This window comes from Lampris incognitus, chromosome 4 (genome assembly GCF_029633865.1).
Source record: "Lampris incognitus isolate fLamInc1 chromosome 4, fLamInc1.hap2, whole genome shotgun sequence".
Classification (NCBI taxonomy): Eukaryota; Metazoa; Chordata; class Actinopteri; order Lampriformes; family Lampridae; genus Lampris; species Lampris incognitus.
Genome location: NC_079214.1, coordinates 48981211 through 49007249, shown reverse-complemented (window position 1 = coordinate 49007249; position 26039 = coordinate 48981211). Strand labels below are relative to the sequence as shown.

At 44.0% G+C, this 26039-nt stretch overlaps 2 protein-coding genes across 2 annotated transcripts; one reads left to right on the top strand and one right to left on the bottom strand.

Moving 5' to 3' along the window:
• Positions 1-539: 539 nt before the first annotated feature.
• On the top strand, positions 540-16254 carry foxr1 (forkhead box R1). Its single transcript, XM_056279357.1, has 7 exons — positions 540-657; positions 1277-1279; positions 1456-1548; positions 1659-1852; positions 13494-13562; positions 14573-14700; positions 15972-16254. The coding sequence occupies exons 1-7, from the start codon at positions 540-542 to the stop codon at positions 16252-16254; spliced, it is 888 nt and encodes a 295-aa protein (XP_056135332.1).
• Positions 16255-20344: 4090 nt separating this feature from the next.
• On the bottom strand, positions 20345-25957 carry LOC130112054 (secretory phospholipase A2 receptor-like). The gene is made up of 4 exons (XM_056279356.1): positions 25818-25957; positions 23298-23533; positions 21714-22048; positions 20345-20614 (listed from the first exon to the last, which is right to left on the bottom strand). The coding sequence occupies exons 1-4, from the start codon at positions 25955-25957 to the stop codon at positions 20426-20428; spliced, it is 900 nt and encodes a 299-aa protein (XP_056135331.1). The 3' UTR covers positions 20345-20425.
• Positions 25958-26039: the final 82 nt, after the last annotated feature.

Genomic DNA, 26039 nt, shown 5'->3' with positions numbered 1-26039 from the left:
GAATTGTATCAGGAAGACTTGACAATATGACTTGAATAGAGAAGCATTGCCGCAATGCCAGTTATCACCAGATTGAGGAAAGCTACAGTGCAAACCTATTTGTGTGGGAAAATAAGCATGGAAAGGGAAGAGTGCCTTTCTTAGGTACTGTACAATTAGATGTATGATAAAATACCACAACTGCATCAAAAAACGTTTTTTAAACATATGCATCACATATCAAATATCTGGCGAGGGCATGTATAAAACAGTTTGTGAAGGCATGACGCTATAGTTTGTTTTCTTTTCCATCGTGTACCTTCCACAATTTGGATAGCAAATGGTTTTTCTCTGTTGGACCGTTCAGTCGCCAAATAAACTGAAACACTCCTTTGGGAGCTTTAATTGGTGATCTAAATCTAATCAAGGCGTCCACGCCGCACCTGGTATGAATCTCCCACTGTAATTGACTGCAGCCTTGTTCGTTGCCCGGTGGCAAAAACGAACACGCTCCAAGGATGCCCTTTCCTCAAACGGACGAAACTACTTATCCAACAAGAATGCCTTTACACTTCATGACAAGTCGTTTCTTTGACCTCCATTGTTCCACAGGCTTGACTGACTGGGACATGGATGAGGAAATGAAACTGGCAACAACAACAGATCAGTTTTACCAAGGTATGACAGCCGCGTTTTCATACAACATGCACATTTTGCAAGATTTATCTTAAGAGTTTGGCTTTGGCACAGGACTTTTAAGCTCCCCATATAATTGTGGTTATATAGTGAACTGAATATGGCACGTGGAGTTGAATATATTGGGCAGTACGTGGCTCAGGAGGCCGCTGTAAAACAGTCGAAGTTGGGAAATGTACCTTGCCTAGATACAAGAGAAGCGACGTAATCAGACAGCGTCTTGTATTCTTTTGAGTTAGTTGAGTGTGGTTGGACGCGTGTTATTTAGTTATCTAGTTTTTCGTTTTGCCTCAAGAGTAACCTTTTGGTTACGTGTGGCCTGTATTGTCCATGTATGTTACAACAGTAGCCGTACAACCGGGCCTGGCGAGGCTGACGTGAGTAATGGCCATAAACGACGAGCACTGAAAATCCCAGTATCCGCGTGGCTGTGAGTTTTTGACTCGTCTTCCTCTTCTTAAACCAAGAAATATGGACCAAGCTGTTACACAGCGTGGTTGTTCGGCAGTCGGAGGGTTGCTGGTTTAGTCCCGGCTCTTCCTCACCTTGTATCGAAATGCCCTTGAGCAAGACGCTGAGCCTCCTGACTGCTCCCGCCGAGCGGGTTGGCGCCTTGCACGACAGCCTCGTGTTGGATGTGAGGCATCTTTGAGTGCTCTAAACGCGGTGCGTCCTTATTCCGAGAGTTTTATGCTGGGGTTTTTTTAAGAAACTAATGCAAGGCTTGCGCAAGATTTGTAATTTTCTTCTTTGATCATAACAACCATCACTCATTGACAGACGACAAAATTTTTGATAAATACCTGGTCCAGTGGCACTACGCAAGGATATCTAGACGAAAAGATGCACATGCTTTTTGCGGCGAGAAATCCGGTGGGGGAGAAAAGGTAAGGTCATTTGAGTTTGAAGCAGTTTTAAATTAAATAATTGGTTTTACAATGTTACCGTGTGTGTGACTTTTGTGCTGTAGTGCCACAATCCAGAGTTTTTGGTACAGCCAAACCTGTGGTTGATGGTGAACCCGAACCTAGTCTGCCCACTGCAATATGTCAAAGACGTCCCAGTGGAACAACCGACACCTCGGGCGGTGAAAACCCACCCAGTCCACGGCGAGTTCTCCACATCCGCCACCGCTGGTCCCAGTCAGGCCGAACCGACTTCCTCTGCTGAATGCATGGTATGGACCACACGCATACATACCGCACGATCTGATGTTGCCTTGTTGTTCCCACAACACCCTAATTAACGTTGCTACAGGACCCATCATTGCAACGGACGAATCACGTTGTTGTGACCGCATGCCTTTGCGACACTGAGGGGAAAAAGACCGGAAAAATACCAAAGCTAACCAAACCATAGCCTAGCCATAGCCTAACTATAACCTAGCCATAGCCTAACCATAGCCTCGATTTAACACCTACTAACCTTAGGCGTGGAAGCGGAGCAGCGCTGAAAAAGAGGCAATAGTAACGTGAAGTTAAACTTTGATCTATTTTTTGGACGGTAAATTCAAACTGTTGCTTTCGGTTTTCTCTAAACTGGTATCTGAGGCTTGAAACGTAATGTCTTTATCCATTTCCGTATATACAGTGCATCCAGAAAGTATTCACACCCCTTCACTTTCCCCACATTTTGTTATGTTACAGCCTTATTCCAAAATGGATTAAATTCTTTTTTCCCCCTCATCAATCTACATACAATACCCCATAATGACAGTGAAAAAGGTTTTGTAGACATTTTTGCAAATTTATTAAAAAATAAAAAACTGAAATATTGCATGTACATAAGTATTCACACCCTTTACTCAGTACTTGGTTGAGGCACCCTTGGCAGCGATTACAGCCTCAAGTCTTCTTGGGTATGAAGCTACAAGCTTGGCACACCTATATTTGGGGTATTTCTCCCATTTTTCTCTGAAGATCCTCTCGAGCTCTGTAAGGTTAGATGGGGAGTGTCACTGCACAGCTATTTTCAGGTCTTTCCAGAAATGTGTAATGGGGTTCAAGTCTGGGCTCTGGCTGGGCCACTCAAGGACATTCACAGACTTGTCCCGAAGCCACTCCTTTGTTGTCTTGGCTGTGTGCTTAAGGTCGTTGTCGCGTTGAAAGGTAAACATTCGCCCCAGTCTGAGGTCCTGAGCGCTCTGGAGCAGGTTTTCATCAAGGGTCTCTCTGTACTTTGCTCCATTCATCTTTCCCTGGATCCTGACTAGTCTCCCAGTTCCTGCCGCTGAAAAACATCCCCACAGCATGATGCTGCCACCACCTTGCTTCACTGTAGGGATGGTATTAGCAAGGTGATGAGAGGTGCCTGGTTTCCTCCAGATGTGACGTTTGGCATTCAGGCCAAAGAGTTCAATCTTGGTTTCATCAGACCAGAGAATCTTGTTTCTCATGGTCTGAGAGTCCTTTAGCTGTTTTCTGGCAAACTCCAAGTGGGCTGTCATGTGCCTTTTACTGAGCAGAGACTTCCGTCTGGCCACTTTACCATAAAGGCCTGATTGGTGGAGTGCTGCAGAGATGGTTGTCCTTCTGGAAGGTTCTCCCATCTCCACAGAGGAACGCTGGAGCTCTGTCAGAGTGACCATCAGGTTCTTGGTCACCTCCCTGACCAAGGCCCTTCTCCCCCGATTGCTCAGTTTGGCTGGGCGGCCAGCTCTAGGAAGAGTCCTGGTGGATCCAACCTTCTTCCATTTACGAATGATGGAGACCACTGTGCTCTTCGGGACCTTCAAAGCTGTAGACATTTTTTGTACCCTTCCAGATCTGTGCCTCAATGCAATCCTGTCTCGGAGGTCCACAGACAATTCCTTTGACTTTATGGCTTGGTTTCTGCTCTTACATGCACTGTCAACAGTGGGACCTCATATAGACAGGTGTGTGCCTTTCCAAATCATGTCCAATCGTTTGAATTTACTACAGGTGGACTAGAATCAAGATGTAGAAACATCTCAAGGATGATCAGTGGAAACGGGATGAACCTGAGCTCAATTTTGAGTGTCATAGCAAAGGGTGTGAATACTTATGTACATGCAATATTTCAGTTTTTTATTTTTAATAAATTTGCAAAAATTTCTACCAAACCTTTTTCGCTTTGTCATTATGGGGTATTGTGTGTAGATTGATGAGGAAGAAAAGGAATTTAATCCATTTTGGAATAGGGCTGTAACATAACAAAATGTGGGGAAAGTGAAGGGGTGTAAATACTTTCCGGATGCACTGTATATTATTGTAACGATCACAGATGAATAGACTCGCTAGCCCTTGATGGGTCGGACCCTTTCTTTAGTCGACTGGTTAATGTGGTGTGGGAGACACGGGTTGGCGTCCCGGCTGTGGCGCTTCCCAGCTATGTTATAATTCATCTTGGCCAGTAGCATAGTATATTGTCTTTTTGGACTATAATAACATGGCCAGTTTACAAGTTGGCCTAGCCTTATTATAATTGTATGTACAATGTAACACTGTTTTTTATGCATCGGAACAACCTGGTATGGGTTTGGTTTTCTTTTTATATATGAGGCTAGATCACAGTGGTCTTATATTCTGGCTTACTACAGGTTTTTTGTTTGAGTTTTTTCGTTTTTTTTTTTCTTGTTAAAGGGTGAATATAATATTGTGTAATGACAAGTGGTGGGGCAGAAGGTGTGCGGGGGGGGGGGGTTGCAGAGGCAAAGGAGGCTCCTCAGTGTGTGAATCTGTGTTACTGAGAGGGTGAGGGAGGTGGTCTGTTAGAGACTTTGGGTAAGAGGGTTATTCACACGTTTGTGATTGATTGTTAGGCGTGTGTTTTTGTAAGACATGTTTAAACTCGTCTTGTGTGTTTTTGGTGATAACAGGTCTATTGGTATTGTAACATGCATGGGTAAGTAGACACGTTGGTCCCTGACTGACGGGTCGGACCCTTTAGTCGACTGGTTAACGTTGTCGCTTGCGGCGTCGGAGACACGGGTTTGCATCGCGGCTGTGGCGACGGTTCCCGGACTGTCCCCCGAATTTGCTACATTGGTGTCAGAAGTGGGATGGTGAGGTCGTCGGAAGCGCGTGCGCCCAGAGGCGTGAGGGAGCTGATATGCTTCCTGAAGGAGGGGGGTAGTGTATAACATGCATGGATAAGTGAACGGGTTGGTCCTTGACTAACTGGTCCGACCCTTTAGTCGACTGGTTAACGTTGTCGCTTGCGGAGTGGGAGACACTGGTTCGCGTCCCGGCTGTGACGACGGTTCCCGCCCCCGCCCCCCCCACCCCCTGAATTCACTACAGTATATTAGGATGATTCAGTGTGTTCGTATGGGACAATGTCTCAGTTGAAGTGTCCCTAGTAAATTCGATGACTAGTATTAAGGTTCAGTTTAGATCCTGGAACTGTAGGAAATTAAATAAAATCACCAAATTAAAACCGGTAATAAATAGACTAAAAACAACCAGTCGAATATCATATTTTTGCAAGAATCACATTTTATTACCGACATTCCTAAAATACACAGGAGGTGGCCTGGGCAGGTCATTTCAGCCTCATTTAGTTCTCATGCAAGGGGAGTTATTATTCTTATTCATAAGTCCATTTCTTATCATATATTGCTAACATTTTGTGATCCCGCCGGCAGATATATTATTATACGGGGTACCTTGCGGTCCGAGCAGTTGAATTTAATTATGTATGGTCCCAAACGAAGATGACTCTAAATTCTTCAACAATTGGTTTTTAAACCTTTCCATACTTCCAAGTAATTATATTGTTACAGACTTGAATTGCACTTTAGATCCTGTTAAAGATCGCACCTCAGTTTCAGATAACTCCCACACCCAATCTAGGAGAATTATACAGCATTTTATGAAGGATTTAAATTTAATAGCAATTTGGAGAGAAATGAAACCAAATGATGTGGAATCCATCCATCTATTATCCAAACCGCTTAGCCTGCTCAGGGTCACGGGGATGCTGGAGCCTATCCCAACAGTCATTGGGCAGCAGGTGGGGAGACACCCTAGACAGGTCACCAGTCCATCACAGGGCCAACACACACACATTCACACCTAGGGACAATGTAGTACAGCCAATTCACCTGACCTACATGTCTTGGGGCTGTGGGAGGAAACTGGAGCACCCGGAAGAAGCCCACGCAGACTGTTCAGTTGTTCTTGACATAAACAAAACAGAAAGCAAGCTATGCTACGTTGTCACTATGATGCGAAATACTCCAGTTACTCTAGTACTTACGGGACGTATTCCCGAATCGACTATTTTTTTTTGGGATCTCGGCAGCATTACGCTCTAAAATTGAAGATTGCTTTTATAATAGCGTTGTCATCTCTAACCATACTCCAGCATCTCATATATTCTGACAATAAATTAGTAGATGATCTACTTAAATGGCGCTTTCAACCTAAATGGATGCAAGTTTTTTTTTCTCACAAATTTATTTCAGATTTTTCCCTTTTTCTCCCAATTTAGTGGCCAATCGATCCCTATTTTAGTTCAAACACCCACCCTCATACTGCATGCGTTCGCCAACTGTATCTCTCCGGCCGGCAGTCTCGAAGGTCACGCCTCATGGCGAGGCGAATTCAGGCCGAACCACTGCTTTTTCCGACACACACACACAGACATATTCATGTGACGAACACAAGCTGACTCCGCCCCCCTCCTGAAGACAGCGTTGCCAATTATTGCTGCTTTATCGAGTCCGACCATAGTCAGATCTGACGAGACCGGGGCACGAACCCCGGTCCCCAGGGGGCAACTGCATCGACACAAAGCCGATGCTTAGACCACTACACCACCGCGGACCTAAGATACAAGTTTTATTGAATACTTTGGACAGCAAATTGACCTATACTTTCAATTAACACAAATCAGACTTAAGCTTGTACTAAATCAGAAGCCTTTAAAGCTTTCATTAGGGGCCAAATTATAAATTTAACCAGCTCCCAAGTCAAAAAATATTCATCAAAAAAATTAAATTACTTGAAACTAAAATTAAAACTCTGAAGAGAGAAATTTTCTTCACTAATTCCAAAGGTGCACACAAGAATTTGTTCTTACTCAGGGCTCAATATAACAATTTCTGCAGATAGAGCAGCAGCAAGCTTATTGAGACTAAACCAGTCATATGAGTGTATGTATACAGACGGGTGAACAAGCTGGGAAGCAGTTGGCCTGGCGAATCAAACAGCAGCAAGCAGAGAGCAATTAACTCAATTCAGGATTCAGGGGGAGTTGTGACGATGGACCTCCGGGAGATTAACAACACCTTTTAAATCCTTTTATGAAAAATTATATGCATCGGAGTATCCTCCTGAAACTGATACCCAGGCTAGCTTTTTAGATAGCTTGGAGTTTCCCAGTTTTTCAGAGGAATCTAAGGATATTCTTAATGTTGAGCTGACCGTGGAGGAAATTTTCCAATACAGTTGATAATATGCAGATAGGGTGGGTACCTGGCCCAGATGTGCTGCCAATTGACATCTACAAGAGATTTAAGGATGAACTTTGCACTCCCCTCCTGGAGATGTTTTTGGAATCTTGTGAAAATGGTCTTCTGTCCCCTTTGAGAGGAGCCCTGATCACTCTGCTCCTAAAATCTGGAAATCTGCATCCCAAATGTGATTCCTATTGTGCTATTTCACTTTTAAACCCTGACTGAGGTACTTTGTAAAACACTTGTGAGGAGGTTGGAGAGTTTTCTCCTGGATGATGTGGGTGGAGACCAAAATGGCTTTATCCAAGAGCGCTGAATCTTCTACATGCCAGAAATGGGTCATCAGACACTGCAGTCCTGTCGTTGGACACGGAGAAGGCCTTCGGCAGGGTTGAGCGGCCCTACCACAATCAAAACGTTAACTCATTTGGGTTGTGGTGAGAGCTTTTATAAATGGATAAAGATACTATATTCAAATCCCACTGCAGAGATTCTTACTACTAATACGGTATCTAAACCTTTTGACATCTGCAGAGGTTCTCGGCAGGGCGGCCCGCTTTCTCCTCTCCTGTTAATCCTTGCCATTGAGCCTCTGGCTATAGCTGTTAGGTCATGCCCCAATATTTCAGGTATCAGATTAGGCCAAATGGACCATCAAATTGCCCTTTATGCAGACAATGTAATTTTGTTTCTTACAGACTTGTGCAATACCATATCTGCACTTCTGGCCCTTATCAAACATTTTTGGGGGTGTTTTCGGGATACAAAATAAATAATGCAAAATCCTCAATTATGATGCTAAGGGAGGAGGAAATGTGTAGACCTACACCTTTTGACTTCTTTTTTTTAATGGAAGGGAATGCTTTACATATCTGGACATTCATATTGTGCCAGAGATTGACTGCATAGGCTCTACTAACTATGACCCAGTCGTGAATTCAATAACCCATTTGATAGAGAGATGGTCATCTTTACCTATATCTTTAATTGGTCAGATGAACATTCTGAAATTGAATGTCCTCCCAAAACTGTTGTATCTATTTCAAAACATTCCCCTGCAGCCACCACCATCCTTCTTTACAAAGCTTAAAAAGATGTTCACTACTTTTATCTGGAATAACAAATGTCCCAGAGTTTGCGTGTCCTTACTGTAACTAAAGTATGACAAGAGGGGGGGCTCCATTTGCCTAATATCCAGTGGTACTACTGGGCAGCGCAGCTTCACACCTCTATGTATTATTTTACCCCCGATTCTCTCCCTTGATGGATGGAGATTGGAATGTCTAGAGTTGTACAGTTGTACCCAAATTACACCTCTACATTTATTCAGCTCATATCAAGAAGAAAAAAAAAACAATAAAGAAATAATCCCTTTGTTTTAAATACAATCTGGTATAAGGTACAGGAATTTTTTCGTGAAATGCATTTTTTGTCATGTTGTAGTCCTATTTGGGGAAACCAAAGTTTCACTCCTGGGAGGGCTGATCTGGGTTTCCAATTATGTGCCAGCAAGGGTCTAAGGATAGTTACCGGATGATGGACTCAACCTGCCCCCTGGTGGCCAACAGAGTGGTAGGCTGACCAACTCTTGAGTTCCTGTCTGATGTTGACTCCCATCTGTCTTACCTCCCTGTGGAGCAGCGAAGTGACATCCTCAGTCTATTTCACTCATTTCCCACTTTGTTTGGTGATGTGCCATCCCATACTAGTGTCCTACAGCATGACATTGACGTTGGTAGCACTGCTCCCAGCAAACAGCATGCCTACCGTAGTTCTGCTGATAAACACCAGGTAATGAGAGCAGAAGTTGATTATCTGATTAAAAAAAAAAAAAAAAAAAGGTTAGCTATGCCTAGTCACAGTCCCTGGAGTTCCCCGTGTCTGTTGGCTCTTAAAGCTGATGGGACAACCCGTTTCTGCACTGACTTTCGGAAGGTGAATGCAGTTACGGTGTCAGACTCTTCCATTGCCCCGCATGGAAGATTGTACTGATGACATCAGCCCTGCTACTGTTATCAGCAAACTAGACCTCCTAAAAGGATATTGGCAAGTTCCATTAACCCCCAGAGCATCAGATATCTCAGCTTTTGTGACCCCTGACCACTTCATGCAATACACTGTAATGGCGTTTGGCTTGAAAAATGCTCCTGCTATGTTCCAGCGTTTGATGCACAGGGTGTTGGGTGATGTTCCCCATACCTTGATGATGTAGTTGTGTATTTGAATGATTGGACAAACCATGTTTCTAGCCTGAAAACAGTGTTTAAAAGGCTCGAGGATACAAACCTGACACTCAATCTCTCCAAGTGTGAGTTTGGCAAAACCACTGTTACTTAACTGGGTAAGCAGGTGGGTCATGGCCAAGCCCGCCCAGTAGATGCAAAAATCACTGCTGTATTAAACTACCCAGTTCCCACCACCAGACGTGAACTTCGCTGTTTTCTAGACATGACTGGCTACTACCGGTGTTTTTGCAGGAACTTCTCGGTGGTAGTAGCCCGGCTGTTCCTTTTGTGTGGATGGCTGAGTGTCAGCATGCCTTCGAAGCTGCAAAGTCTCTCCTTTGCAGTGCCCCTGTTCTAGCTGCCCCTAACTTTTCCCTTCCCTTCAAGTTGGAGGTTAACGCAAGCGCCTCTGGGGCTGGTGCAGTATTGCTGCAGGACGATGCGGGTGGTTTACCTCACCCAGTGTGTTTCTTCTCTACCAAGTTCAAACAGCATCAACTCCACTACTCTACTGTTGAGAAAGAAACCCTAGCCATGCTACTTGCTTTGTAGCATTTTGAATTGTATGTTGGGTCCAGTTCACTTCCTGTGACTGTGTATACTGACCATAATCCTCTTGTCTTTTTAACTCAAATGTACAACCATAACCAACGGTTGGTGCGTTGGGCACTTTTGGTACAGGTGTACAACACTGAAATCGGGCACAAAAAGGAGCTGACAATCTGGTGGCTGATGCTTTGTCCCGTGGGTGAAATGGCTGCCCTGTTACCATGCAACAGGGTGTGTAAACATAAAAACGAAGAAAAAAAATTGTCACTATGCATACTTAGAAGATATAAGTAATAAGTAGTAATGGTGTCAATTTTTGAAGAGGATTACCCTCTATAATACAAACCTAGGGTTTGTTTTTATGGGGGGGGGGTGTTGCGGCCCTAGTGCTGTGTGTTGTGTGTCTGTGTAGTTTTCCCTCTCTAGGTAATGCCCCACCTCCTGTTTAGCCTAGGTGATTCCAATCCATCATCAACTTGGAGAGAGATGCCCAGCAGTGCCAGTGGGCCATTGTTGGCAGCCAGAGTGAGAGAGATGGCCAGTGGGCCATTGTTGGCAACGAGGGAGCGACTCAGTGTGTTAACGATCAATACTCCTTGAGAAGGAGGGTGAAACCTGTGTTATTGTTCTTGTTTCTTTCTTTCTTTTTGGTCTGATCTGAGTTTGCTTGTTATCTACGCCTGGTTAGTTAAGCGCCAGTGTCTTCAGTTGCCCCTTTTTTTTTCTTTTCTTTTGTACCAATCGGATTAGGGTTAGTTTTCGTTAATAAACCTGTTTTGTTTTTACACCTGGTTCCACCTCCCACCTTTCTTATTCCCCCGGAATACTTTTCTTTTCCTTGTTACTTCCCTTCATCCCCTGGACCTTTAACAGGGAACGTAACAGATTGGCTGAGCCCTTTCTTGTTTGCAATGGTGATGGACAGGTTGACGGACGAGATCGGGCAGAAGTCTCCGTGGATTGTGATATTCATGGATGACATTGTCATCTGTAGCAAGAGCACGGTGCAGGTTGAGAGCCTGGAGAGGTGGTGTTGCGCACTAGAGAGAAGAGGAATGAAAGTCAGTAAGAGCAAGACAGAATACATATGAGTGAACAAGAGGGAGGAAAGCAGAATTGTGAAGATGCAAGCAGTAGAGGTGATGAAGGCATATGAGTTTAAATACTTGGGGTCACAACTGTTCAAAGTAACGGGGAGTGCAGAAAAGAGGTAAAAAGAGTGCATGCAGGGTGGAGAAAGGTACCAGCAAAAGTTAAATGGAAGGTTTACAAGATTGTAGTGAGACCAGCTACACTATGTACAAAAGTATTGGGACACTCCGCTTAATCATTGAATTCAGGTGTTTCATTCAGACCCATTGCCACAGGTGTATAAAATCAAGCAGCTAGCCATGCAGTCTGCATTTACAAACATTTGTGAAAGAATGGGTTGTTCTGAAGAGCTCATTGAATTTAAGTGCGATACTGTCATAGAATGCTACCTTTGCAATGAGCCAGTTTGTGAAATTTCTTCCCTGCTAGATTTTCCACGGTCAACTGTAAGTGGTATTATTGAAAAGTGGAAGCGTTTAAGAACAGCAACTCAGCCATGAGGTGGCAGACCATGTAAAGTCACACAGTGGGGTCAACGAGTGCTAAGGTGCATAGTGCGTAAAATGTCGCCAACGCTCTGTTGACTTAATAACTGCAGAGTTCCAGACTTCCTCTGGCATTAACATCAGCACAAAAACTGTGCGCCGGGAGTTTCATGGAATTTGTTTCCATGGCTGAACAGCTGCATGCAAGCACAATGCCAAGTGTCAGATGGAGTGGTGTAAAGCACACTGCCACTGGACTCTGAAGCAGTGGAAATGTGTTCTGTGGAGTGACAAATCACGCTTCTCTGTCTGGCAGTCTGATGGACGAATCTGGGTTTGGCCGATGCCGGGAGAACGTTACCTGCCTGACTGTATTGTGCCAACTGTAAAGTTTGGTGGACGAGGGATAATGGTATGGGGTTGTTTTTCAGGGGTTGGGCTAGGTTCCTTAGTTCCAGTGAAGGGAAATCTTAATGCTTCAGCATACCAAGACATTTTGGACATTTCTATGCTTCCAACTTTGTGGGAATAGTTTGGGGAGGGCCCTGTTCTGTTCCATTATGACTGTGCCCCAGTGCACAAAGCAAGGTCCATTAAGACATGGTTAGGTGAGTTTGGTGTGGAAGAACTTGACTGGCCCGTACAGAGCCCTGACCTCAACCCCATCGAACACCTTTGGGATGAACTAGAACAGAGATTGCGAGCCAGGTGTTCTCATCCAACATCAGTGCTTGACCTCACAAATGCTCTTCTGGATGAATGGACAAAACTCCCACAGACACACTCCCAAAACCTTGTGGAAAGCCTTTCCACAAGAGTGGAAGCTGTTATAGCTGTGAATGGGAGACCAACTCCATATTAATGCCTATGGGATGTCATAAAAGCTCCTGTAGGTGTGATGGCCAGGTGTCCCAATAATTTTGTAAATATAGTGTATGTTGTATGGCAGTGTTGCTCTTTATGCGGCTCGTGAGACTTTGCTTTAAGAACATAGCTATAACTTATTTCTATAGATTCCATTTGTGTCCTGTTTTAGCACATTGAAATGAATTATCCAGCAGATGGAAGCATACTGAAGATACGTCAAAGAACGTAGGCTACGTAACAGCGTGGGAACATGGGTAGACGTGTGTAGCTTTGTATTTGCAAAACATTTTTTTCATGTTGGTATTGCTTATGTATAATTGCATATGTACATGCATACATAAGATGGGTTCCACTCCCAGCCTTACAAACTCACAAACAAGTATATATTCTAATGATGCAATGTAATTATTAATTGAGAATAAAAAGAGATGTAAGGGTGGAAAGCATGGCACTATATTTTTTTAAAACATACACACAGATGGTAAATATCTTGAGTGATGATAAAAAAAAAAAACACACCCGAGTTTATATCTGCAATCTCTGGCTCTGAGGAATGGTCTTATTCATAAGTGGCTTTCCTAAGAAAATTAGTGAGTACCACTGTTGTATGGTTTGGAGTCAGTGGCACTGACGAAAAGACAGGAGGTGGAGCTGGAGGTGGCAGAGTTGAAAATGTTAAGATTTTCGTTGGAGTGACAAACGACAGGATTAGGATGGAGTATATTAGAGGGGTAGGTCAGGTTGGACAGTTAAAAGAGCTGCCAGGGAAGAGGAAAAGAGGAGGTTTATGGATGTGGTGAGGGAGGACCTGCAAGTGGCTGGCATGATAAAGGAAGACGCAGAAGACGGGGAGAGATGAAAACGGATGATCTGCTGTGGCCACCCCCTAATGGGAGCAGTCAAAAGTAGTAGATACATGACAAGTAAAATAAAGTGGATTACATCCAATAGAATTCTTATGTGGATTCATTTTAACTGAAATCACTAATTTAAAGAAGGAAACTTGCAAGACGTGGGGAAAAAACCCTCGCCCTCAGGACACAAAATTAATACAATAAAGAGACATCAAAACTCACTCTTTAAAAAAAATTAAATGGCAAATATTGGACACTTAAAAATGTGTTTTCCAAGCTTGAACTGTGTGATTTTAAATGTAACCTTGTCAACCCTGATCATCAGCTTGGAGGTCCAGACGTTGCCGCCTCGGTGGACGTGCCTATGTGTAGGAAGAGGACCATTAAAGCCAGGGTGAGAAACCACAGAAAATGAATGTTTCCACCCATTGACCTCTGTGGGGAGTAAGTGAAGTCAATTGATCCTTGGGTCAAATGAGTGTCAGTGACAGATAGTACATGTTTTTTTTTTTGTTTGGTGATTTTGTTAATAGGGAGCCAATAAGGGCTTAAGGATTTCATCAAGGTGTGAACATGTGGAAAATTTCAGCAGGTTCCCTTGACAAAGTTGTGTATGCAGATTTTTTTCAGTTCCAAAAGCAGTTTTGAGACTCTTTTGGACTTGAGTGAATAATGGTATCTTCTTTTTCAAAATTTAACAAAAGGTTTTACTTGACAGAAAGGGGTAAACAGTAGGGTAGAGAGAGGCTGGCCTTCTGTTAGGTCTTTACTTCTGTGGTATGTGCACAGCTGGCTGAACTGGGGGAGAATCCCCTGGCTTGCGAAAGTCAACTTTGAGATTTGATAAAATAAGAAAACAATAATGCTGAAATCCAGCAGACTTCCTAGTACATCTCTCTGTGGGTATATTTTTAATGTCAGGGGGTAACTCATCTTAGGGTTGTTCTGAAAGCTTCCATTGAAGATGGTTGGTCCATTGTGTTAAAATTAACTAATTTTCACTCGGTCATATGTTCAATGAATGTAGGGGAGTAGAAACAATGGGTCCATTTACTTAGTCAGCTACACAAGCACATTATAGCCCGATTTGGGTGTCCTCATTTTCTCTTAACATTTACATGTGGTTTGAGTCTCACTTGTTAAATTTTTATAAATACTGATGCATCTGCATGCAAGTTCTAGCCCTGCTGTTTTTACACCCTTGGACATGTTTCCTGGGGTGTAAAAATGCATGTTAACATTGTTAGGCACTAAGTGTGGATGGGGTTTGAGTTGAGGTTTAGTCTGGTTTAATATCATAAGAGTTGGTTTGGGTTCAAATATTAGGCCCCATGCATACCTCCTTAAATGTACTTTGATACTGCACTTGAGTAAGAGTGCTTTGTTGCCTTCCACCCGTTTCAGGACAGCAAGACAGTAAAGCTAGGGGGTTGGCACCGCCCTCCTGTCAATTACTGCATCCTCATTGCCATAGCTCTCAGCTGCAGCCGTACAGGAAGCCTCAACGTCCAACAGATTTACAATTTTACCAGGTCAGTCAAAATACTGCATTGGTCCTACCCAACATTTTTAATTTGAAGTTTGGCCTCGTTACTCAAACACAAGAATGCAACCTTTTTATTTAATGTAGTTCAATATTTTTGCAGTTCTCACTATGCTGACTGCTGCATATTCATTCTGTCACTGTCGGGATCGAGATGATGTCAAATAGCAGCAATAGTTGTAGAGGAGCCAAAAATAACCTTTGGATTTTTAAAAAAAATGTTATTATTAAGGGGTATAGGGGCCAAGATTCCCCCCCCCTTTTTTAAACATTGTTGCTTTTTAACCCTCACCGTAATAGCTTGTTTGCAGTCATGTGATTCTGATGACGCGCGAGATTCAGATGGAGGGCAGGAAGTCAAAATCAGAATGGATGAGATGGAGCTAGTTTAGCCCGAACTGTGCTAGTTTAGACGATATTATGAGAGAGGGGTATAAACAGAAAGTAAGATATGCTGGACATGATCCTTATGTTATGAGGAGTGATTTTTTTTTTTTTTTTTTTTTTGACAAAGTGGTCACTGCACATACGCGCATTATCCGACTCCGCTCCTCCCAACCGCAGACGACAGTTCGCAAGCCATTTTTTTCCCAGTGTTTTCAGTCAATTTCTTGCATTTTTTTTCCACCTCATGAACAGCAACTTTTGGAACTCAATAAAAACTCCTTGTGGTTTCTCAGTTAATCACGGCAAACATGGTCATTTCGAAAGTTTGAGATAGTGCTTCCTATGCAGAAAATCACTTCCTGCCCTCCATCTGTAGTTTGTGACATCATATGCAAACAACCTATTGGGTGACAGGCATGGGCGCAAGTCCAACAATAATGGGATGGCATACAGCGCTTCTTTACCTGTGCCCCTGTCCATAGGGTTAGTGGTTGTGTCAGTAAAGGTATAACATTTTGCCAGATCAGTGTGCGGATTGACAAGGCCATACCGGATTGGTCGAGGCCTGGGCTAACAACAGCCGCCATTGGTGCTGTGCCCTCACATGGTACCAATGGAAGCAATAAAATCTGCTGTGGCGACCCCTGAAAAATGGGGAACAAGCCGAAAAAAGAACCTTCATCACTGTAATGTTGGCCGAACATGGATATTCAACACTTAAACCACCTCCACTGTCACAGTTGAGGGTTATGACAGAAGAGTTCAATTATTTCAGTTTTACCCAAGCTACATTCTCCTCGGTCAGTCCAAGGATTTGAACTGGTGACTTTGAGCTCACATGCACGTTTCTATCATTTCCTGTACTTTTCCCAGAGAACACTTCCCATTCTTTCAGACGGCTCCTGATGGCTGGAAAAACACAATCCGCCACAATCTCTGTTTCAGTGACAGCTTCTGCAAGTCCCCTCACCAGCTAGGCAGTAAAGGCAAGAGGAAGTCATGTTTGTGGCACCTGACCCTGGATGGCCAGCAGAGACTAAGGGACGTGGTTAATGTCTTGAAAAGAAAATTGTTCGAGGACCTGAAGAAGAGCATGTCCCACCCAGGTGAGACGAGGGTGATCCCTACCAAGAGATTTAATAAGCTAAGCGAGTAGATCATGTATGTTGGCGTCTCTCTTCACATGCACTCATTCACATGGATAGCTGCATCTTCTTTGGCCTGTTTGCCTGTAAATGTTGGCGTACTGCAAGTGAAATCAAATGATACTAGTTTTCTTTTATCCCCAAGACCTGTCACTTATTTTGTTGTGCCATCCCTTTTAAGATATGTATGTATACTTGCTTTATCTCAACTAATTTAGTTTCTTTTGAGTCATGAGAAAATGTGGCTTTCTTTACAAACCTGTCATAACAATTTATAATTTTTCCAAGTAAACTTGTTATATAAAACTTGTTACATAAAAGATGAATGCTTAACAGTTTATTCTGTTTCCTGGCACATGACATTATTGGGGTTTTTTTTCTCTTTCAGATATGATTCACACTTTGTTTAACATAATTGAATAAAAGCACAAAAGCGTGACTTGAAGTGAAGATAAACCATGTATCAAGGAATAAGGATGCTGAAAAATCTCTGCACAAATGTATTCTTTCCTTAAAGCTAAATCATGTTTGTAATATTTGATTTGTCATTTATTTATTTTTTGAGTTCTTCAACATATTGAACTGCTGATTGTCACAAGAAAATAAAGGTTCAAGCAAATATCTCTCGGATGGTAACTGGGTGGATCGTTTACCTTGGGTTATGCTCGGGTTGCGTTCGGCTCCTAAGGAGGACCTCGACGCGTCACCCGCTGAGCTGGTGCTCGGTCAGCCGCTCCGCGTCCCTGGGGAATTTTTGCCTGGGAGTTCCGCTCCTCGACCCCGTCCGGCCGTTTATCCTTTTTTGTCCGACAGCACTCGGGTTCCAGGCCCCGTTCACCACTGTTTTCCGCGGTCGTTCTTGCCTGCGGAGCTCATGTCGGCTCGTTTTGTTTTTGTACGGCATGATGCTCACCGCTCGCCCCTCCAACCCCCATACGATGGCCCATTTCGGGTTCTTGAGACGGGTCCTAAGGGTTTTGTGCTAGATACGGGTGGGCGTAGGAGCGTGTCACGCTTGATAGGCTTAAACCGGCGCACAGGGTGGCAGGCGAAGTTGTTTCCGGCCCAGGTTCCCCGTCGGGGTCGTCCTCCTTCCTGGACCCCAGGTTACCGCCAATGACCGCTATCCCATCCCACACATACAGGACTTTTCCATACGCCTGGCAGGTACCACTATTTTCTCTATGGTGGACCTGGTGCGCGGCTATCATCAGGTTCCCGTGCGCGCAAAGGACGTGCCCAAGACCGCAGTGATCACCCCATTTGGGCCTTTTGAGTTCATGCGCATGCCTTTTGGCTTGAAGGGGGCAGCGCAAACCTTTCAGAGGCTGATGGACTCGGTGTTGCGTGACCTTGATTTCGTGTTCGTTTATCTCGACAACATATTGGTGGCCAGTCCGTCAGCTGAAGAGCACCTGGCGCACCTGAAACAGGTTTTCCGTCGTCTGGACGAACACGGCCTGATAGTCAACCCGGCCAAGTGTCAGTTTGGACTGCCGGTGATTGACTTCTTGGGTCACCGCATTTCCCCGCAAGGCGCGGTCCCGTTGCCTTCTAAGGTGCAAGCGGTGGCGGAATTTCCCCGCCCAGTCTTTGTTAAGGCATTGCAGGAATTCTTGGGCATGGTGAATTTCTATAACCGTTTCCTCCCTCGCGCTGCCCACCTCCTTCAGCCACTTTACGAAGCCCTGCGGCTTAAGAAGGCTAACGACCCTGTCGACTGGACTCCCGAACAGGTCCAGGCCTTTGACGGAGCTAAGTGCGCCCTGGCTAACGCTGCCCTCCTCGCCCATCCCACACCCACGGTGTCCATAGCTTTAACAACCGATGCGTCTGACATAGCCGTGGGGGCTGTGGTTGAACAGCGTGTGGCGAATGCGTGGCAGCCACTCGCATTTTTTAGCCGCAAACTGCGGGATAGCGAGCGCAAGTACAGCGTTTCTGACCGGGAGTTGCTGGCACTGCACCTTGCAACCCGGCATTTCCGCTTCCTGCTGGAGGGTCGCCCATTCACGGCTTATGTGGATCATAAACCGATGACTTTTGCCATGTCCAAGATGACTGAGCCGTGGGCTGCTCTTCAACAGCGCCACCTAGCGGCGATCTCCGAGTTCACAACGGACATTCAGCATGTGGCCGGGAAGTCCAACCCTGTTGCTGATTGTCTGTCGCGTGTGCTTGTGTGTCTTGTGCACCTCGGTGTGGATTTCTCCGCTATGGCTGCCGCCCAGCCCAGCGACCCGGACGTCTTTGCCCTTAGGTCAACGCGTACCGGTCTCAAGCTAGAGGACGCTGTGATGCAGGAAGGCAGTCCTGCCCTCCTCTGCGATGTCTCCACCGGCCGTCCCCGCCCCGTTGTTCCAGTGGCCTGGCGCCGTCGAGTTTTCGATTCGATTCACTCCCTCTCGCACCCTGGAGTTCGGGCGTCGGTGAAGTTGGTCGGTTCCAAGTTCGTCTGGCCTGGCCTCCGCAAGGACGTCAAGGGGTGGGCAGCTGCATGTGTAGCGTGCCAGCGCGCTAAGGTCCACCAGCACACTAAATCGCCCCTCGAACCGTTTCCGATCCCGGCCAGACGTTTCGACCACGTGCATGTGGACCTGGTGGGCCCTCTACCTTCTTCACAGGGTTTTACGCACCTGCTCACAATGGTAGATCGGACCACCAGGTGGCCAGAGGCTGTCCCTCTATCCTCCACAACATCCTCGGATGTTGCACGCGCTTTTCTTTCCTCCTGGGTCGCCCGTTTCGGCACTCCGTCAGATATCACCTCGGACAGGGGCCCCCAGTTCGTGTCAGAGCTCTGGTCGGCACTTGCGCGATCCTTGGGTGTGCAGGTACACCGCACTACCGCGTACCACCCGCAGGCTAACGGCTTGTGTGAACGTTTTCACCGGTCGCTCAAGGCAGCGCTGCGCTCTCTGATGGTAACTGGGTGGATCGTTTACCTTGGGTTATGCTCGGGTTGCGTTCGGCTCCTAAGGAGGACCTCGACGCGTCACCCACTCGCTGAGTTGGTGCTCGGTCAGCCGCTCCGCGTCCCTGGGGAATTTTTGCCTGGGAGTTCCGCTCCTCGACCCCGTCCGGCCGTTTATCCTTTTTTGTCCGACAGCACTCGGGTTCCAGGCCCCGTTCACCACTGTTTTCCGCGGTCGTTCGTGCCTGCGGAGCTCATGTCGGCTCGTTTTGTTTTTGTACGGCATGATGCTCACCGCTCGCCCCTCCAACCCCCATACGATGGCCCATTTCGGGTTCTTGAGACGGGTCCTAAGGGTTTTGTGCTAGATATGGGTGGGCGTAGGAGCGTGTCACGCTTGATAGGCTTAAACCGGCGCACAGAGTGGCAGGCGAAGTTGTTTCCGGCCCAGGTTCCCCGTCGGGGTCGTCCTCCTTCCAGGACCCCGGCAGTGTCTTCACGGGTTCAGCGTTCTGCTTCTCAGCCGGCTTTGGACTGTGTTTCTCCTACTGTTTCGGCTGAGGAACGGCGCAGCCGTTATGGCAGGCTGCTTAAGCCTCCAGTGAGACACTCATTTTCTTTCCAGGAGTCCCTTCTGGGTGTTCGGGGGGGGGGGGGGCTGTGTGGCGGACACTAGGGGCTATGCCTCTCACCCAGCAGGACTGTGAGCTGGGGGCGTGGTTTACGTTCCCGGGCTCAACGGTGCAGGGTTGTTCCTGCTGCAGTTGGTTTTTGGAGTTGAGGAATAAACATCTAACTCGCCTTGGTCTCCTGTGTTTTTCCTCATTCCTGCCACAATATTTGAGTTTTATTGGAAGGTTGTGTGTTAGACAAATGTTTTATATGGAAGCCTTGAAAGTAGTCTTTATGCGAGGCAAATTTGTAATTTGTGATATTGGGCTGTACAAATAAATTTGACTTGACATGTAACATTCCTAGGAAATGGTAGGTCTATAGCTCAGCTATATATATATCGACCTGTAGATGTCGCTGTGGTTCGTGAGGAATAGTACATGTGGGTAATCGAGAGGAAGAAGAGAGAGCGGATTAGACCATCTGAAATAAGGAGCTAGCACGACTAGCGAGTTACAAATTTAACGAAGTCTTATTTATTCTACAATAAGAACATTACATACTCCGGTGTGACTTGTAGTCCGGTAAATACGGTATGTGTCTTAATATTATGAGTCCATGTTCGATTATACCTTGGTGTTTAAATTGGTTGCTGGTCATTTCTTGTAGCAGAGGAAGTTCCTTTTCTCAGTGCAGTTCCTTGTTTCCAAGGCTGTACTGTTGTGTTTAGACAGCGCTCCACACCGCTGGTCCTGAGCGGGGCAGGGCGGTGCCTCCTGATACAATCCCTGCACCCCGTTCACCCACCTCCACTGGCCAGCCAGGAAGCACAGGCCCGTCCATACCTGGGGAGATAGAAAGAAAAGAAAAGAAAAAACTAATGAGCGTCAAAGCAAATAGATTCTCCCATACCATTAACGTTATATTCTGTTGTCACTAAGGGTAGAGATCAACATCATCTTGGTTCAGGATATTAACATGCTGTTTACTTTTTCTTGTCCGCCAGAGGCAACTCCTAACGCTGTATGTTACCTCACCCAACAAACTCATACATAACCTAGGCGGGCGAATGTGTATGTGGTGCTTAAAGCTGATAAGTGTGAGAGAGTCAGTGCACAACCGAATCCTCCACACGATAAGCACTCAATACATCATTAGATGCATTATCACCGATGTGCGATTGGAAGCAGAGAGCGGGAACCAGACAAACAAAAAACTTTGCGGCCTGGTGTAGAACAGTCTATGTAATGCAGCTGAATATCTGAGGGCACACTACGGCAAAGTAATGTATATTAAAAATTTCTAGTTGAATCCCCATACCTGATAGCCCCATCTGAATGCCGACTTTTGGCCAAACATTTTTACTGTGATTTGGTGTTGGGTTAGCTCGGGGAACTCGGAGGTACATAAAATTAGTTTTGCTTCCATTTTGATCAGATCACACACAGTCCACATTACATTGTGCTGTCAGATCACTAGATGCACATTGAGAGGTAGGAGCGGAGCACTACAATGCCTGGTTTGGGCACTGGAGGGTATCACTGCAGTGAATTGCTCTCCTAGGAAAACAATGGCTCAGCCAGTACTACAGGATAATGCTGCAAATCATGTGTAAGCATCTTGATGGTTGTTGACTCAGGTTACTATAGAGTGCTTTTGCATGGTGTTAGTTACCTACTTTTGATTTAATCACATTATGTCAGAACTGCACATATTTTTTTGGTGTACCTAAGCATTGATAAGCTTAACATGTTGCAAACATTGGTAATGGGAGTTTTCTGCTTCCACCCACCCTGCACAATACAAAATCCACACAGATAAGGTGAAATCAAAACAAGGACATTCTTCGTGTGAGGTGACATTGCTAAACACTAAGCCACCATGATGTCCCAGTCAAAACCAGATCAGCAAAAAACGATCCAAATGTATAGGCCTACCACCAACCTGGTCTGTGGTTGCATCCTTGATTCTGCCCCACATGTAGAGGTGGTCACCTTCAGAGTTCATGCTGACCAAGTCATAGCGGTAGTTGCGGTACAGAAGGGGATTGTTGGGATCCAGGGCCTCTATGGCCCTGCAATGTTCCAAGGCCTCCAACCATGTCTTGTTCTCCTTCACCAGGAGCAGGTTATCACTGTAACAGATGAAGGGAAGCAAAGTGGAGCAGTCTTGGGTGGCCATCGTTTTGTTCATAGAGGAGATGGAGACACAGTCATAATTTCCCTCATATTGCCAGTTCCTGTAGTCTGACATCCCTGTGCTCCACTCCCATGTCTCACCTGTTGACACACACACATTAAAAGTTGAATCAGACCTGGTAAATGCTTTTATGTTCACACCTCAGCATCTTCATTTATCTGATAGAAGTTCCATTTGGGTCAGACTGCACCACTTTAAAAAGACACACCACAAACTATGAAGCAATTCAAGAGATAGAATACTCTTTATAATAGTAATTTTGTACATATATATATAAATGAAATTTACTCTGCATTTAACCTATCCTAGCTGTGTAGCTAGGAGCAGTGGGCAGCTGCCATGCAGTACCCATGGACTTAACTCCAGTTATTTCTTCCTTATTGCCTTGGTCAGGGGAACAGACAGGAGTATCAGCCCTAACATGCATGTCTTTTTTGACAATATCATTAACTTTATAGAGCCCTTTTTAGTGATATCATTTCTAATTATATGTTTGATCTTTTTGTTAATGGAGACTGGGCTTGTCAGTGATGGTAAAGGAGGATTGATTTTGATGTCGCTACTTGCTCTTTATGACCTTGTGGTGGATTCAAAATCTTCTACCATGGTGTGGATTGGAGGAGAAATGGGGTAGGGGTAATCCCGAAGGAAGAATATGTCAAGAGTGTGTTGGAAGTGAAGAGAGTGCTTTTTATGACCTTATCCCACATTATGTAAAAGAAATGTGCATCAAATACAAGTTACAACAAACTCTCAGATCAGCACATTTGTGCTTTTAGTTGTTTTTTCCCTCAAATGGACCAGCCTGTGTTCAAACACCAACTTTGTTTAAAGCAAATGAAAACATTTATTTTTACATTTGACTAAATTTACCTTTTTTGCTTTGTGCTGCTTTTATTGAATTTTTATTCACACTATTTTTTCCTTTAAATGTGCAATATTAAGGTTGACTTGAGTTGATATGTTCCAAGGCAAAGAACCATATACAGCCTGCACCCCTCCAAGTCTCTACATGTACTGTACTTCTCTGCCTCTTTGAGAGGAAGTGTTTTTTTGTCTCCACGATAATGCAGAGATTTGATGTATAATGTTGCTTTGCTCGTACACATTTTTTTCTTGATATTTTTCTTATTATTATTATTATTATTATACATGATCATTATAGCGTCGCAGGTCTTTTTTATGCCTCTGATCCTTGTACTCAACGGGATTGTTTTTTTTTTGTGGGGTAGAAAGTGAAGCGTATTCTACCGTCATGCCCACTCTGGATAAACAGGATAGCTAGATATTAAAAAAAAAAGAAGAAAGAAAGTGATAAACACTCCTTACCATCTGTATCTCTGTGCAGTCCAATCCAGACTTGGAAGTTTCTCAGACTGAGGGAGAAGTTTTTTGTGTCATAATCTCTGAAAGTGACTAAATCTGTGTAGTAAGTCCTGCAGTATTCCTGGGCCTTGAGCCATGTCTTCACCGGATAAACAAAATAGACCCTCTCATGAAAGCTCGGAAACTTGGTGTCATCACAGAGGAAGAAGTATGGCCTTTCACAATCATGGCTGTAAAACCTTTCAATGACAAAAAAGATGAAGATGAGGAATATTTTCTATGTAGAATTACTTGTTGCAAAAACAAACAAACAAACTCTAAGTTCCTGCAATTGGTTATATTTTTTCACAAGACAATAACGATGGAAGAACAGGTGATGAAATATTTCACCTTTTCGTTTGGTATGAGGCCAAAACACATTTCCTGCTTTCTTGTGGCTCATTGTAGGCCCAGTCTCTGAAGTCACTGTTTTCTCCTCCAGACCAAGCCCAGCCGTCTTTGCCAGTGAGGTTTTGGTGAAGGCCGATCCAGACCAGATATTTATGCATGACCATACTGTTTAAATCAGATGGCTGATGGATGATGGCCAGGTCAATGTAGCGGGAGGAACTACGTGAGGATAGATTGTTTAGTTTACTCTTTTCTTTTGTGCAGATATGATACATTGCACACATTAAAAATCCATCCATTGAAACGATAAAACAGAAAAGGAAAGAAAGTTTTACTTATGAGATCAACAAAATTAATGAAATGAAATGCTAAAAAAAATCCATTTAACAAGTAAAGACATGAATGACTACGGAGCACAATATGGTTGAAAACAGAAAAACAAGTTGCTGCATAGAATTACAATGGGAAACATATCAGGGAACTTGGGGGGAAGTGAGCATTAGCACATGTGTTTGCAGATGTTTGAATAGAGAAGGAAGTGGATTTATTATCAATAAAGAAAAAAAACAACAATAATAATAATAAGGGGGCACCGAGGCATAAAGGCAAAGCAGGGCATCATCTTTTCTGCTCTGCACCAGGACAGATAAATGCAGTGGCTCCATTTCACGATGCTGACAGCTGTCATCAAAGCCATGTACCTTATTATATACTGTCATGTCCTTTTAGTAGAGCAGTAAACCTGAGAGCTTTTACTGTAATGTAATTATATGTACATTTGTGGAGCGATAGGTGTGGATATGGCTAACCCTTACCCAGAGAAGATGTTGTGAAAGCAATTTAAAACCTAAAAAGTTTCCTAACTAGCTTTCAGGTTACAGGATCCATCATAGTAACCAATAAAGCTCAGCTAGCTTAGCCTGACTTGGATCATCGGCACAAAGTTCAACACATTTTCATCGATTAGACTATCTGGTTGTATGAGATTTGATGCTGTTGACATTGTATGAGTTGATATGAAGCTTGATCTAAACTTAGCACAAAAAGTAAGGAAATTTGTGTTTCGTAGATTATGTCTTTGTTGTAACAATGCTTCTTGGCAATAAGTCTTATATCAGGCACCTGATTGTCAGCACCTGGGGTACCAGAAGCTCAAAACAAGAGTCAATAACAACAGCAAAATAAGCTGTTTGGCATTGGCAGAGAAGATTTGGCAAATTTTTCATGGGCGCAACCCACATACTCAGCTCTGCTGCTCATCCCACAAATGCATGTTCCTTACAAATGTGGCACCATTTAAAAGGGAAATGAACAGGCTTTCCAATGGTATAAGATGTATTGCCAAGAAGCATTGTTACAACAAAGAAATAATCTACCAAACAAAAATTTCCTTACTTTTTGCGCTAAGTATAGAAAAACATAATGGTTAAAATGATTAAACAGCAAATGTGAAAGATGTCACAAGAAGGCCAAGACACTAAAACATCGACACAAGGAAAGCTGCATTCATTATAGCAAAAATAAAACTCTAAGAAGAGATTTAAAAAATTATTTTAAATCACTGAAGTTCTTTGAGAGCGCAGTTTGAATGTGGATGTGAGCAGCCACACCCATCCCATTTACAGCATAAATGGGCTTACGTCATGTAGTTTTGAGCTATAAAATAAACTCAACTTGACAAGCAAGCAAAATGTGGGAGGACTTGTTTGTTATGGGTTTGTTATGAAGTAAGTATTACTTTAATAAATTACTTTTAGTACTAAAATTATTATCATGATTAAAATTATTAAATTAATTATAATTATAATTGTTAATTATATTATTGTTTTTTATTATTATTAATTATAATAAACATTTATTAAATTATTATTATTGAAATTACTTTAATAAATATTACACAGGATCAATGAGGGTTTTGATTCCTCCCAGGCTTTACACATTGCAAATGTAAATTACCTGACCATTTTACTGATATAAATCTTTTGATTTTAAGACTCCCGGATGACCTTCAAAGGATGATAAGGCTATTTTTGGTTAAATTGTGTTTGGTGAAATCAGTGGTTTCTACTTGTGGACCCTATAAAATATTTCTTCTTCGGCTGATAATGGGGATCATCTGAAAAGCAAAAATACCTTCTGCAGTGTTTCTGGGCATCCAGCCAGGACAGAGGAGTCTGGTTGAAGTGGAACTTTTTCTTTATCACTGAGCCGAGGCCACACACAGCACAGCCGAGGAGGAGTATGAAGAAGGGTCCTGGGAAAGCTCTCGCCATTATCTTCGCCTTTATCCACATCAGGAAACTGTTGTTGGGTGAAGGCAGAGAGGATCTTTATGTTGAAGTTTTCTGTCTGCAC

Excerpts from the sequence above, each read along its gene's own strand:
- LOC130112054 (XM_056279356.1), bottom strand. The coding sequence starts at position 25,957 with ATGGCGAGAGCTTTCCCAGGACCCTTCTTCATACTCCTCCTCGGCTGT. Across the intron at positions 23,534-25,817 it reads GCCCAGAAACACTGCAGAAG|GTTTTACAGCCATGATTGTG; the intron begins GTATTTTTGCTT and ends TGTCATTGAAAG. Across the intron at positions 22,049-23,297 it reads ACTGCACAGAGATACAGATG|GTGAGACATGGGAGTGGAGC; the intron begins GTAAGGAGTGTT and ends GTGTGTCAACAG.
- foxr1 (XM_056279357.1), top strand. The coding sequence starts at position 540 with ATGCCTTTACACTTCATGACAAGTCGTTTCTTTGACCTCCATTGTTCC. Across the intron at positions 1,549-1,658 it reads TTTTTGCGGCGAGAAATCCG|AGTTTTTGGTACAGCCAAAC; the intron begins GTGGGGGAGAAA and ends GCCACAATCCAG. Across the intron at positions 14,701-15,971 it reads CAGATTTACAATTTTACCAG|AGAACACTTCCCATTCTTTC; the intron begins GTCAGTCAAAAT and ends TACTTTTCCCAG.